Consider the following 13319-nt stretch of genomic DNA (forward strand, 5'->3'; position numbering starts at 1 on the left):
CTCGTTTGCTTCTCATCTGTTCTTCTGCTGTCCTTTCCCCTCGCGTTGTTACCCGTCATCGACAATCTTCCGCATCAACCCGCTGTACGCATTTATACATCACTTTTGATCAATGTCATTCGCACGTCGTTTCGTCTCTACCGCAAGCAGCACAATGTCGTGAGTATCCGTCAGTTTTGACCTGGTACGCTTGGAACTGACCGTTTCGTCTTCTCACCCATCAGCCAAGTCTACTTTGACATCGCCATCAACAGTATGTTCCCCTTTGCTCTCCGACACAGCACGTCATAATGACCTAATATCTTACCTTTCAGACGCCCCCGCTGGCCGAATCACCTTCAAGCTCTTCGACGACGTCGTTCCCAAGACCGCCGCCAACTTCCGTGCTCTCTGCACCGGCGAGAAGGGCTTCGGCTATGCCGGCTCGGGCTTCCACCGAGTGATCCCCCAGTTCATGCTCCAGGGTGGTGACGTGAGTTTGGCACGTACTCAAGAACCGTAACAACGCTGACAATCATCATCTTGCAGTTCACCAGTAAGTCTTCCTCGCCTGATTGTGTAATTTGAGCACATCGTACTAACCTAATATATCTGTTAAGACCACAACGGTACTGGTGGCAAGGTAAGTCATTCTGCTCAACACACCAGTCTTCGTATTCGAAGCTGACTATCAGTCACTTTAGTCCATCTACGGTAACAAGTTCGCCGACGAGAACTTCAAGTTGCGTCACGACCGCCCTTACCTCCTCTCTATGGCCAACGCCGGTCCCAACACCAACGGCTCCCAGTTCTTCGTCACGACCGTCGTCACCTCTTGGCTCGATGGCAAGCACGTCGTCTTCGGTGAGGTCACCCAAGGTCAGGACCTCGTCAAGAAGATCGAGACTTACGGCTCCGACTCGGGCAGTGAGTAATTCTTATATTCTAGCCCTTTTACAAGCACTGATTTTGTGCCGTGTCTTGCACCTTCACCTTTGCAGAGCCCAAGGCCAAGGTCACCATCACCGCTTCCGGTACCCTTTAAACAGTCTGCATGAAGAAGTCGGTTCGAAAGTGGATGAATGAGATGAAATACTTTGTGGTATCTTAGGCGGATGTCCAAGAGATGCAGAACATGTCGACGAAGGTCAGATACATGGTTGTTGTCCTAAAATGTCGGGCGCCACACACGTTCAAAGCGAACTTCTAAATTGCAATCGTCTTTCGGTCGTTCACACGATCTCACGCTTAGCCATCCTGTAAGCTATGAATTGTTCAGCAGCATTTCAGAGCCGGTACCAAAGTACAATTCGATCTTCTGAGCGTGAAACGACGACGAGCAGCGTTGGAGGATCGCGGAAGAAGGTCCGAGGAGGCCCAGTCATGTTGTTGCTTGTCTTCCTGATGCACAGTCATTTCGGAGGCCTGTCCTCTCTACTTTCCTGTCCTTGTACTTATCAGACCTGCTAGGACATGTGAGGCATCGTCACTGTAACATCCCGAGCGTGTTGATTCCTTCCGTATGGATCAGACGGATTGTAAGGTTGAAAGACAAGAAAAGGTGGGCTACATTCATTTACGGTTTCCGGGTAAAGCTAAAGCCAAGTGCGGGGACCCTCCTGACTGTAACAACAATCTACGATCCGTAATCTCCACCTACTACATCCTTTGCTATCTATCATCTTATCGACTCCTGCATACGTCTCTCCTGTTCTCTCTCATCTCTTGACCAGTAGAGCACTACTCACAACATGGACGTGCTCAAAGCTGTCCAGACATATGTGATGAAGATGATCACTGAGGTACCGGGGATGAAGGTACTCTTGTTGGATGCTCATACCGTGCGTTGCGACGTCATCTTTGGCAATTGGTCCCCCAGTTCTCATGGAAGTATTTGCTCATGGGATTCTATCATACAGACACCAATCGTATCACTAGTCACGACCCAATCAGAGCTTCTCGCTCATGAGGTCTACCTCACAGATCGGATAGACAAGTGAGTGTCCGCCTAGCATTGACAGAATAAACCTTTCTCAAGACGGGTGATTCAACATTGCTGATCTGCGCGATGATCACCATTGAAGCACATCTCGCGAAGCGCTCAACCATCTATCATGCGTCGCGTTCCTCGCCCCTACGGCTCAATGTATAGAATGGGTGAAGCAGGAGTTGGCGAGACCTAGATACGGTGGATACTGGTTATGTGAGCCCGCTTCGCCCGGATCGTTCCATCCCCTTCGACTTTCATCGTTTCGCTCAATATTCCTTGTGATAGCACGGATTGTCGGCCTTCCCGTACTGACGTTTCATGTAGATTTCTCAAACACCCTGACCAAATCACAAATCGAGGAGATGGCGACAGTCGACGAGTTCGAGGTCGTCAAAGAGGTTCAGGAGTACTTTGCGGATTACTTGGCACAATATCATTCACATTTCAGCCTCACTCAAGCTGCTCTTGCTGATGGAGGAGACGGTCCTCCCAATGTGAGTTTGCTGCCCGAATGATTCCGAGTCGCGGTCAAGTCAATCCCTACGTCAGCCTCTGCTGTATCCTACAATACCTCTTCAGCCCCATTGTACAACATGACTTACGATTGCACTTCCTCACAGCCCCCACTATACCTCCCCTCTCCTCTGTTCCTTCCTCCCCCAGCCCTTTCGTCGCATCTCAAAGCAATCCTCGCAGTCCTCTTATCGCTGAAGAAGCGACCGGTGATCCGGTGGGAGCGAATGTCAGCAGGTGGAAGGAAGTTGGCGATGGAGGTTCAGGCGGCTATGCAACATCCTCCGTATAAGGAGTTGTTCGAGTTCAGACCAACTCAAGGACCTGCTCCACTGCTACTCATCCTCGGTGAGTCAACAGAGACAATTGCAAAGTGGTCCGCTCTGTGAATGAGAGAAGAGCTGATGTCGGGTATTGGACAGACCGACGGAACGACCCAGTCACACCGTTATTATCGCAGTGGACGTATCAAGCCATGGTGCACGAGTTACTAGGGATCACAAATGGGCGAGTACGGATAGCGCAAGAGGAAAATATTGAATTACGAGTCAGTCCTTCAGCTTACTGATGAGACTGGCCGTGATAGCGTAGCACGCTCGCAATGACTGACAACTTGACCCTTCCGTAGGACCTGGTTCTTTCCACCACTTCCGATCCCTTCTTCTCCCAGCATCTCTTTGCCAACTTTGGTGATCTCGGTGCCGCCATCGCTGCCTACGTTTCAGACTATCAAGCTCGAAATACAACGATGGGACCTGCCGCCACGTCGCGTATCGAGACTGTCGCGGACATGAAGCGCTTCGTAGAAGAGTATCCCGAAGTGAGGAGACTGGGTGGCAATGTCACCAAGCACGTTACACTGGTAGGAGAGCTGAGTAGACTGGTGGAAAGGGACGATCTGTTGGCGGTCAGTGAAGTGGAACAGAGTCTGGCGAGTCAGGAAAGTCATCAAGCAGATTTGAGGGTGGGTTAGCTTTCGACAGCGACCATGTGCTCGGGATGCTGACCTCGGCGTACTCTGCCAGAGCGTGATGACTCTACTCTCGTCGCCGAAAGTCCCGCAAACGAACAAACTGCGCCTCGCTATCCTTTACGCATTGCGATATCAGAAGCTCGTCGGCAACCAGATCGCCCAAGTCGTCGACCAGCTGATTCTCAACGGTGTCCCAGCCGAAAGAGCACGACTGGTCTATGTCATGCTGAATTTCGCTGGAGCGGACATCCGTCAAGACGATTTGTTCATGAACGAGAATTTCTTCTCGAGGGGAAAGAGTGCGTTGAAAGGATTGAAGGGTGTAGAGAACGTGTATACGCAACATACACCTCATTTGAGTCAAACTTTGGATCTGCTATTGAAAGGGAGATTGAGAGAAACCAGTTATCCGTTCTTGGGGGGAGATGAGGCGGCGCGGACGCAAAAGTGAGTTTGTCGCGTCGTGTAGACACAAGAGTTATTTTCAGGGCAGGGAGTGAGAAGAGCGTAGGCTGACGCGAGACGTCGTGTTGCAGACCGCAAGATATCATTGTGTTCATGTTGGGAGGTACGACGTATGAAGAAGGGAGAGCGGTCGCTCTTCTGAACCAGAAGCTGGCGAGCGACGTTGCAGGTGGACCTGGAGGTACCCGAATCTTATTAGGTGGTAGTACGGTGCATAATTCAGCGAGGTGAGCCTGAGCCTGTTGTGTGATCGAGGGGAGGCACGTAGCTGATTATATTCTGAGCAGTTTCATCGATATGGTTTCGTCCGCCGCCGAGAATTACCCTATATCGATTTACGCTCCACCAGCCAATACCGCGCCATCGACCTTACTCTCCAACGCCTCATCAACGATCAACACCCCTCTGCCAAGTACATCTTCAACACCCGTCCCCCCTTCCTCTTCGACCAATACGACGACGGCGTCGGGCCCTTCGATCAACCTACGTGCGGGAGGATACGAGCTTTCAGTAGGAGGCGCAGCAGGTTCAGGTCTGTATAGGACAAATCCGGGTGAAGTAGGAGCGACATTTGAGATCCCGAAGATCGAAGCGGTAGCAGGGGGTATAAGAGATGGAGCGGGTAGATTGTGGGGCAATGTGAGACAGAGAGTGGAAGAGAGAGTGAGTAGGAGTGGGACTCCGCAAGGTGGGAGATGAGCGCAGTTGGGGCGAGGTCAATCCATATATGTTGTACCTTTTACCTCGATGTCGTATTTCAGATCAGCGAACGGGTGTAGAATTAGAACAACGAAATTGGTTTGGACGAGAGAATGCTAGTTCTGACACGCGGTGGTGGTGGTGGGAACTACGTTGTAGGGCGAGCAGAATGCATACTAGATGCGATGCGACTTCAGCGTTTACGATTCAAGGTGCCAAGTCTTCAAACCCGCCGTGTCAATGCCGAATTGCATGCTCAGTTACAAAGAAAGGAAAGACCGTCTACCCTAAACTATGGGCTTTCCCCTTGCACCTACCGACTCTACTCCGACATCTCGTACCACCACACCTACGCGTAAGAGGCTTGTCCATTCACATCGACACTTGGGATCTCATACTCCTTCTTTGTGAAAGCCTTGCTACAATCAGCCATGGTCACCGATGCTCTTGAGATCGGGTCGGTTCGGTAGAAATCATTTATGGGCTTTCTGAAACTCGTTGATGAAGCTGCTGAAGTCTTGGCGGACGAGAGAGTCTCGAGACCCAACTTGAGGATTTCAGGTGACGGTCTTTCTAGATCGTCATATCGGACTGCTGAGGGTGAAATTTGGTGCAATCTGATTCTGAGGTCGGTGACATTGTCGTAAGGGAGCGGTTGTCCAACAACTTCTGAGAGGGCTCGAACGATCTTCCAGTCTTCTCGTGAAGCGCCGGGTGGGGGAACAGCAGTTCGTCCCATTTGAGATCTACCCTCGGTGTTGATCCACGTCACGGACTTTTCGGTGTAAGCCGCAGCGGGCAGACAGACATCGGCGAACTGAGCTCCAAAATCACCGTGGTGGCCTTGGTAGACCACAAAGGCATCCTCGGGGATGGAAGAGGGGTCGAATTCGTCCGCGTTGAGGAGGTAAACGAATTTGGGTTTCGTGGCGGCGGCGGAGGAAGTAGGGGTGAAACCGATGTCGTAAGCAGCAGCTCGAGAGGCAGCCTACGAAAGCCCGATCAGTACATATACCTCAATTCACAACAATAAAAATAGCACCCACTCGTTGAAGGACAGAGAAACCGGTCCACTCGGGCGTTAAGAACTTGCCAGCGTTGTCCAGGACATGCTTACTGACAGCCTTCAGAACTGCAGCACCATCCTTGGTCTCTGTGACTGCACTACCAACAACCACCAAAGGCTTCTTGGCCTGTTTCCAGATCTTCGCGAATGGGCTGGAACCCTTGCCACCAAGGAAGGTGGCGACATCCTTTGGAGAGGTACCAACGTGATCATACTCGAAGGTTGAGTCAAACTTCTCTCCAATGACGGCAAAGTCGGCACCTCGGTGGAGGAAAGATTTCCTAAATCGAGAGTTTAGGATAGCAGCCTCGTGTCGAGGGTTGGTACCGATGAGAAGGACGGCATCGGCATCTTCAACGTTCTCGATACCGGTGTTGAATAGGTAGTTCGATCGGATGTCGGCGGAAGCAGCGGGAGGAGCGTCGCCGAGGGATTGGTCGAGGGCAAGGTTTTCGGAGCCTAGTCTGTTGACGAGATCCTTCACCGCGACGAGAGTCTCAGTATCGGCGAGGGCACCGGCGACAGCCTTGATTTCATCTCCCTTCGCGCCAGAGTTGATAAGACCGTGTCGAATAGTGTCCAGAGCCTGCTCCCAGCCAGCTGGAACGAATCGGTCACCCTCCCTGACAAGTGGTGTTGTCAATCGTTGGTATTTCAATCCATCGTAGGCGTATCGGGTCTTGTCGCTGATCCACTCCTCGTTAATCTCGTCGTTGATCTTGGGTTGGACTCGCATGACCTGAACACCCCTTGAGTCGACTCTGATATTGCTTCCCAGTGCGTCCATAACATCCACACTCTCCGTCTTCTTCAACTCCCACGGTCTAGCTTGGAAAGCGTAAGGTTTGGAGGTCAGGGCACCGACGGGACACAGATCGATGATGTTACCAGACATCTCCGAGTCCATTGTTTTCTCGATGTACATGCCGATCTGAAGATCGTTTCCTCGACCGGTCGTACCGAGATCCTCAACACCAGCGACATCATTGGCGAATCGGACACATCGAGTACATTGGATACACCTGTTCATGGAGGTCTTGACAATAGGTCCAAGATCCTTGTTCTCCACTGCTCGCTTTCCTGTAATCTCGTGGAATCGTGTTCGATCGGATCCGTATCGCATCGATTGATCTTGAAGATCACATTCTCCTCCTTGGTCACAGATAGGACAGTCGAGAGGATGGTTGGCGAGAAGGAATTCCATGACACCCTCTCGGGCTTTGTGGACAAGGGGAGTATTGGTGAAGACTTTGGACCCCGGCATGGCAGGCATAGCACATGAGGCGACGGGTTTTGGCGATCGCTCAACCTGTGCGATGAAGTCAGCAACGCGATATCATACTCACCAAGACGCTACAGCTCACCTCGACCAGACACATTCGACAGTTACCAGCGATGGCTAATCGGTCATGGTAACAGCTACAGGGGTTGTCAGAGTTTTCATCAAGGTACAGGTAAGCAGCTAACATACAATCGAGGAACAGCAGCACCACTACGACGAGGAAGATGTCAGCAAGATCCTGTACACGGCTCAGGAGGATATATAAACACTCACGCAACTTCCTATGAACGCGAGTATGGATCAGCTTTTGTCTATCTGAACACTGGTAGAATCACTCACACAGGCCTGAATCAACGCAGTTCCTTGGGGGACAGTTACCTCCTTCCCATCGATGGTCAGTGTGATATCGGCTTGTCTCGGTCGGGATGAGGAGAAGAGTCGATTGCCTGGATGCAGAATTGTCAGCCCGATGAACCAATATCCACACCGAAAAGCAGATGTGCCATCAGTCATGTCGACTCCGTTGTGACTACATCTGGAATGGTGGATAGATTGGTCTGCTATACTCACGTGAAGGTCCACCAAGCGAACGGGCGAAGGATCGAGTTGCGGCGATTCGGCGCAGCATCTTGTGACCGTCTGTATACTACGCTTTGGGAGGGGTGAGAGGGGAGGGTGAGGATCGTCTCAAGCGAAATGGAGCTATGGTTATTGGGAGTTGTGTAGATGGAGATCGCAGAGAGTGGACCACCCAAAGGTCAGCGACCATAACAGCAAGCAGGCAATCAATCAAGCAACCACAATGCTCGGAATGCAAGCGTTGGGTGGTGATGCTTCGGGAAATGAAATATTCCCGGTCTGTGGCACTTGACTTTTGTCCAATGAGGGAGCTGTGGTTTCGGATCGCTCTCGCACCAATCCGACTTTGTTACATGTCAGGCCAGAAAGCGTTTGCTATATTCATCATCATCGTATAAGCATCAGGCATAAATCAGTCGTCAAAAGTCATCAACCAAAGTGAACAGTGTACAAAATCCCAAAGACCGAAACGAAAGACGTCACCATTAGAAACGCTTTTCCTTCTCCACTATGTCTAAAATGGTGGTCAACGGTCAGACCCAGTTCCCCTCCCGGACGCCTCTGTACTTCCTCTTCTCGTCCTTCGAACCCTTCTGGATCATGGCGGCATCGTCCGGAGTGAATATATCCCAATCCTCATCGTACCCCTTTCTATTTGTCATTCTCCTGCTACCTCTCCACCTGTTTTCCTTCTTCATAATGATGGTGGTGGTCGTCTCCTTCTTGCTACCTCGTTTGTTGGCGATACGTTCCATGAACGGGAAATGGAGTTTCTTTCCCACGATCACCTCGATGTCCTTGAGCAACGTTTGTCTAGGACGAGGATCAAAGATTGATAGTTCGGTGGGCAGAGGAGAGAAAAGGAACGATGTAGGGCTGGTGGGTGAAGTAGTGATCGGAGACGATGGTGCTCTGTCTGGATCGTATCGACTGAAATTGATTTCTTGAGGATGACCGAGGTTGAGTATTGTCTGTCCGTCTAGACCTCTCCGAGATGGTGTGAGTGGTTTCGCAAGGTTGACAGTGGGACTCGGCCTTCCCCTTTGTCTGTGGGATGAAGCAGGTGTAAAGGGCGAAGAAGTGATAGGAGTTCGGATTGACGATTGGAACGAACCGACGGAAGCGTTGGAAGTGGTATATCGGTATGATGGTATAGACGTCGCGAAAGGATGGTTGGCAGGAAGAGAGTTGGTCCGTGGAGGAGAAGGCGCAGGTCGAGTAGGATACATTGTGTGCGAAGATGGTGTTCGTGTGACAGTCAAAGTTGTGTGTTGTAGTGACTGATTGGTAGTCAGTAGGGACGGACAACTGTTTGTGTGAGTATTGTGGAAAAGACGGTCTGCGTGCTATTCGACCGCTTTATATTCACGAGCTGATCTTTCACCTTCCCATCATGACATTCGAACCATCAGTCAGCTGTTGGTCTACCTCGATTTGATGGTGAAGTGAAGGTGGTTACCGTCTCATCAACGACTGTGCCTGAGATTGTGTGGTGAAGGAAATACGAAACGCGTGCAAAGGTTTACCGCCCGTTGACACCTGAATGGTCCGAGTTGTTGATGCATAGGCAATTCTTCCTCTCGAAAAGGTCGGGCGTATGCATGCGTCCCATCTGTGAGTGAGCATGTTCACAGCTCTTGTTTCTATAGCTCTTTTGTCTACTTGTGCAATTTGTTCAATCCTCTAAACACAGCCCAAGCACCGAACGTCGCGCCGGCGTACGTCGCGATCCTCTGTTGTAGGTTCATGATATTCAGGAATGGATACGCGAAGTTTCCATTGATAGAAGCGCAATGTTCGGCCCAAAAGCCGTACGCCGTTCCGAAGGTCGTCGCTAGAAGCAAGGCGCCATAGGTAGACACGGGAGGGCGAAACTTGCGTTCGAGAATGAAGAAGTCTGCGGCGTAGCATCAGGCATGATTTCGTCAAGATCCTCCGGGAAGAAAGCACACGGCCGTGTCATGTACATACCTGCAATTAGCGCTAGAGCAGGGGCAAGATGCATGCTAATGTCCATCCATAAGGGGATCCGGAAGAGCAATTCCTGACCTCCAGACGACGAAGGTTCGGACGAGCTTCCGGCATCGGGACTGGCGGGGAACATGAGATGAGGTGCGAGTAGGACCAATGACCACTAAGCATAACGATCAGCATGTCTATTTGTCCTATGGTGACTAAATATGAACCGGAGAGAGTGGGAGAAGATCACGCACGTATATAGAGGAGATGACCAGCTCTACAGGAAGAGCAGCAAGCAGAAACACCCTCTTGATTGGTCGAAAGACTTTGAGTGTCACTGTCAGTCTCAGCTGTTGTGACAATGTAGCAATCTGGTATACCACACTCACAGGTGATGCCAGGAAGGTAGTCTGAGATCGTCGACAGCAGCATGACAATGCACGTGGCAATGAGTCTGGATCGAGACGTCAGCATCTTCGATAGGCCACCATTCTTAGTGAAGACAGATCACCCCAAGATAGTGAGATACTGGAAGAAACCTATCGTGATCTGTTAGTCCGGTCTCGAACCCAGCTATAATGCTCGAGAGTGCCAGACGTACCCCCATACTGTAAACCAGGCAAGTAAGCATGTTCAGCTTTCACTCTTTTCCGCCCCACTGGACGATGCGATGATTTACCTGTGGTCCTATTGCTTTGTCGATCGCCAGACCCTGAACGCCCACAAACCCATTGATCATGATGGCTGCTGACACGACGTGGAAGATGATGCGCAGGGTCTTGGGATGCGCGTCGACCGGCTTGGGCGTGCTGAACGCAGGATGAGGTCGCGACATGGTCGTCCTATTTGGGGAGTGGGCAAGTGTGAAAAAAGTCTCGAGCGTGTGCTGGGATAGCTGAAGCTGTTGATGAAGCAGAACAGTCAGTTAGACCGATTATCTACCCAGACTGTCAAAAGATCGAAATGGTGACCTCATCGTCTGGGCGATGGGGAGTCACGTACTGTAAAAATATCCGAATAATCCGGGGAAACCCAAATCGCGAATCCGTTAAGTCGTTAGAAGTTGGATAGCCGAATTGATGGGATCAGATCAACAACTGTTTGCTTTGCAGTCAATCTTGAGTCAATCACACATTCTTCACTCGACAAACGACATTGATCTAATCTCACAACAGCAGACACATACACCCCAGCCAACATGACAAACGTATCGTACTACGCCATCCCAGCGATCTTTCTCCAGACACTTGTCGCCTCGAACCGAGGTGCAGTCGTCCGTTATGGCGTTCGGAACAATGTCAGTCCTCGAACGACCCTCGAGTATATGGAGAAGAGCGGAAAGTTCGATAAGAAGGTGGTGAACATGTTGAAGAGGAGACAGGCGGCACACGAGAATTGTACGGAGAACCAACCGATAATGTTTGCAGCAATCGTGAGTTGGGATCATGGTTTGGTATACACTTATAGGGCGTTGGGCGAAGAGGAGCAGGAGGGTGAAGGAGGAACAAGGGACATACTGGGCGGGCTATGGTCGTCTCGAAAGGGATAGGAAAGCTGATAGTCATCATGTCGCTATATAAAGATCGCTGGCAACATGGCCGGCCTTTCGACAACATTCATGAACACTGTCTCCATCGCTTACTTTGTGTTGAGATGTCTCTACAGTAAGTTTCTGACAACGTACCTCATTTCTCGAACTACACCCTCCTACCTCTCCTTCTTCTATTGCTTCCCTGTCGTCCTCCGATAATGCACATGGAGCGTGTGATGTTCGTAGCACTGCCCTTCACGTGTTTGACACCGCCAACCTGGGACCAAGCTGACAACATCGCTTTTCCTGTTTTGAAGTCATCGCCTATATCAAGATAGACACTCCGAAGATGTCCTTTTTGCGAAGTATCATCTATTGGGGATGCAACTGTACGTATCTTTCTCCATTTACGCTCGAATCAGAACTCCTCCCCTGACCCCTTTGGTGCCTGGATTCTCACAGTCTGCTTCTTGACCACCTTTGTCAAGGCAGGTAACAGGTTGAACGAAAGCGGATTCAAGCTACATCTATAGAAAAGGAGGGATTGATCGATCGATGCATCTCGGGAGTCCAAGCCATCAAACGTTTAGCGTGAACTCAAGAAGCCCCTTTGAGTGAAGTGGGGTCCGTGCGTCGTCTGGAACAACACCCCCGTCGTGGTCTAGACCTGATGCTCCATTTCCAAAGGATTGGTCCTCGTCATTGGGGACGAGGTGGGGCTGATTCTGACTGCTAACAAACTTCGTCAACATCATCAAATCCCTTTCCACACTTTTCCTGACCTCATTGACAAGTGAAAAGTTACTTGCGGTGTATTTCTTCTTAAAGAGCTTGGATAGACTTCTCTCGATGCTTTCATCGATCTCATCATAGCAACAAGACTTGACTCTACTCCAGCAATCGACGACCCCGCAAATCTTCCTCCACCATGTCCGAAGAGCTTTACGTGAGTCCACAGGTTCAACATACAGCCCTTGCCCCAAACTAGAACGAAGCCTGATGATTTTGCTCTCCTCAGGCTCAATCATATTGCGGGACAACCATCAACGCATTCACGTACGACCAGTTCAGAGAGTGTGTCGCTCGTATCGGTAGATGTTTCGCTGTCGGTGAGCCATGTCGACTCCACACATCAAACCCCTGTTTGAACATAATATTATATCCGGACGATGCGACATTCATAGCCATCATCTTCGTCCCATACTTCTTGCTAAGACCACGCATTGATCCAATTTGACCATGTCTTATAGGTTCCGAACCACTCGTCGAATTTCTCCCTCTGACAGAGGACGATCAACGTCAAGGTTGTCCCGGTGATCGACAACTCACCTTGTTCCGAATATGGCCTTTTACTCCTGAAGAATTGACAAGAGTCGAGAAAGTGCTTCCTCTGGGAAGTAGGGGTGAGTGCAGTGAAGTGATCTACCCGCATGGATTGTGGTTCGTCATGCATGAGTACAGAAGAAAGGAGGGCTCCGCTCGCTGATGTATGATGGCGTACAGGTTGCGTTCAGTTCTCGCATTGAGTTGCAGTAAATTCGTTCGACATTATATTGACACACTTCGACATGGGCCGGCCCGCAAGCATGGAGATAGATGCATTCTCGTTTATTCATCAATGTCCATGATCCCACAAGATGGAGTATCCAGTCGTTTGAGTTTGGGTGGCGAATGTTGACGAAAAGGAATGCAAGAAACTCCCTAACGGGAATCTGGTGTTTGTTGTTCATCCCACACTCACATCCACACAAGCACACAGTCCTTGTCTCGCCGAACGCGCTCTCAAGTAAGCAGGCGCTATGCATGGTCCCTCTCAGTGCGGTCACGGTGCGATTATGCTCGATAACCTCTTCTGGTGTCGGTCCATTGGTCGAGTTCGTCGGACTAGCAGCGATATTCGTTATCGAGGACATTGGTGATGACCCCGAGCTCATGAAAGGAGAGGTTTGTGAGTGTGCATGTGGGCACTGACCCTCGCCTCGCAAATCACCTTCGACCCTACGAGGCCACCTTGCTGTCCCTATACCCTTCACATCGGTTCTATACGCGTCGACCATGACACGAGTATAGCGCAATGATCTAAGGACTAAGGATGCTCGAACGATTACCTGACAAGTACACGCCTTCACCACCACTTTTCAATCAAGAAAAGCACCGCCACCTAGCAAAAACATCTGTCGTCTCGCGCGCGCCACTAACAATCGTGGCGCACAAAAACCTCCGTCGAGTCCTAAATGAGAACACCCCTATCTCTCCTATCTTTGCACCGTCTCTTTCTGGTCA

General features: G+C 50.5%; 7 protein-coding genes across 7 annotated transcripts; 4 read left to right on the forward strand and 3 right to left on the reverse strand.

The window, feature by feature from the left end:
* Window positions 1–112: 112 nt before the first annotated feature.
* Window positions 113–1024, forward strand: IAR55_000520 (peptidyl-prolyl cis-trans isomerase; the record flags this gene model as incomplete). Its single annotated transcript, XM_066943655.1, has 6 exons — window positions 113–159; window positions 225–253; window positions 315–476; window positions 600–622; window positions 684–906; window positions 981–1024. The coding sequence occupies 6 exons, from the start codon at window positions 113–115 to the stop codon at window positions 1022–1024; spliced, it is 528 nt and encodes a 175-aa protein (XP_066806197.1).
* Window positions 1025–1730: 706 nt separating this feature from the next.
* On the forward strand, window positions 1731–4619 carry IAR55_000521 (uncharacterized protein; the record flags this gene model as incomplete). The annotated part of the gene is made up of 10 exons (XM_066943656.1): window positions 1731–1820; window positions 1899–1975; window positions 2064–2182; window positions 2294–2463; window positions 2590–2830; window positions 2905–3029; window positions 3111–3446; window positions 3508–3902; window positions 3992–4147; window positions 4208–4619. The coding sequence occupies 10 exons, from the start codon at window positions 1731–1733 to the stop codon at window positions 4617–4619; spliced, it is 2121 nt and encodes a 706-aa protein (XP_066806198.1).
* Window positions 4620–4968: 349 nt separating this feature from the next.
* IAR55_000522 (NADH dehydrogenase (quinone), G subunit) lies at window positions 4969–7595 on the reverse strand (the record flags this gene model as incomplete). Its single annotated transcript, XM_066943657.1, has 7 exons — window positions 4969–5607; window positions 5666–6994; window positions 7050–7104; window positions 7157–7177; window positions 7241–7248; window positions 7307–7413; window positions 7538–7595. The coding sequence occupies 7 exons, from the start codon at window positions 7593–7595 to the stop codon at window positions 4969–4971; spliced, it is 2217 nt and encodes a 738-aa protein (XP_066806199.1).
* Window positions 7596–8079: 484 nt separating this feature from the next.
* Window positions 8080–8775, reverse strand: IAR55_000523 (uncharacterized protein; the record flags this gene model as incomplete). The annotated part of the gene is made up of 1 exon (XM_066943658.1): window positions 8080–8775. One exon carries the CDS (start codon window positions 8773–8775, stop codon window positions 8080–8082), a length of 696 nt encoding a protein of 231 aa, XP_066806200.1.
* Window positions 8776–9204: 429 nt separating this feature from the next.
* IAR55_000524 (uncharacterized protein) lies at window positions 9205–10340 on the reverse strand (the record flags this gene model as incomplete). Its single annotated transcript, XM_066943659.1, has 7 exons — window positions 9205–9443; window positions 9518–9680; window positions 9760–9830; window positions 9895–9959; window positions 10017–10044; window positions 10107–10113; window positions 10185–10340. 7 exons carry the CDS (start codon window positions 10338–10340, stop codon window positions 9205–9207), a joined length of 729 nt encoding a protein of 242 aa, XP_066806201.1.
* Window positions 10341–10703: 363 nt separating this feature from the next.
* Window positions 10704–11569, forward strand: IAR55_000525 (uncharacterized protein; the record flags this gene model as incomplete). Its single annotated transcript, XM_066943660.1, has 4 exons — window positions 10704–10937; window positions 11088–11169; window positions 11354–11425; window positions 11499–11569. 4 exons carry the CDS (start codon window positions 10704–10706, stop codon window positions 11567–11569), a joined length of 459 nt encoding a protein of 152 aa, XP_066806202.1.
* Window positions 11570–11964: 395 nt separating this feature from the next.
* IAR55_000526 (uncharacterized protein) lies at window positions 11965–12562 on the forward strand (the record flags this gene model as incomplete). The annotated part of the gene is made up of 4 exons (XM_066943661.1): window positions 11965–11982; window positions 12055–12145; window positions 12287–12439; window positions 12540–12562. 4 exons carry the CDS (start codon window positions 11965–11967, stop codon window positions 12560–12562), a joined length of 285 nt encoding a protein of 94 aa, XP_066806203.1.
* Window positions 12563–13319: the final 757 nt, after the last annotated feature.

Source organism: Kwoniella newhampshirensis, chromosome 1 (assembly GCF_039105145.1).
Source record: "Kwoniella newhampshirensis strain CBS 13917 chromosome 1, whole genome shotgun sequence".
NCBI classification, from domain to species: Eukaryota; Fungi; Basidiomycota; class Tremellomycetes; order Tremellales; family Cryptococcaceae; genus Kwoniella; species Kwoniella newhampshirensis.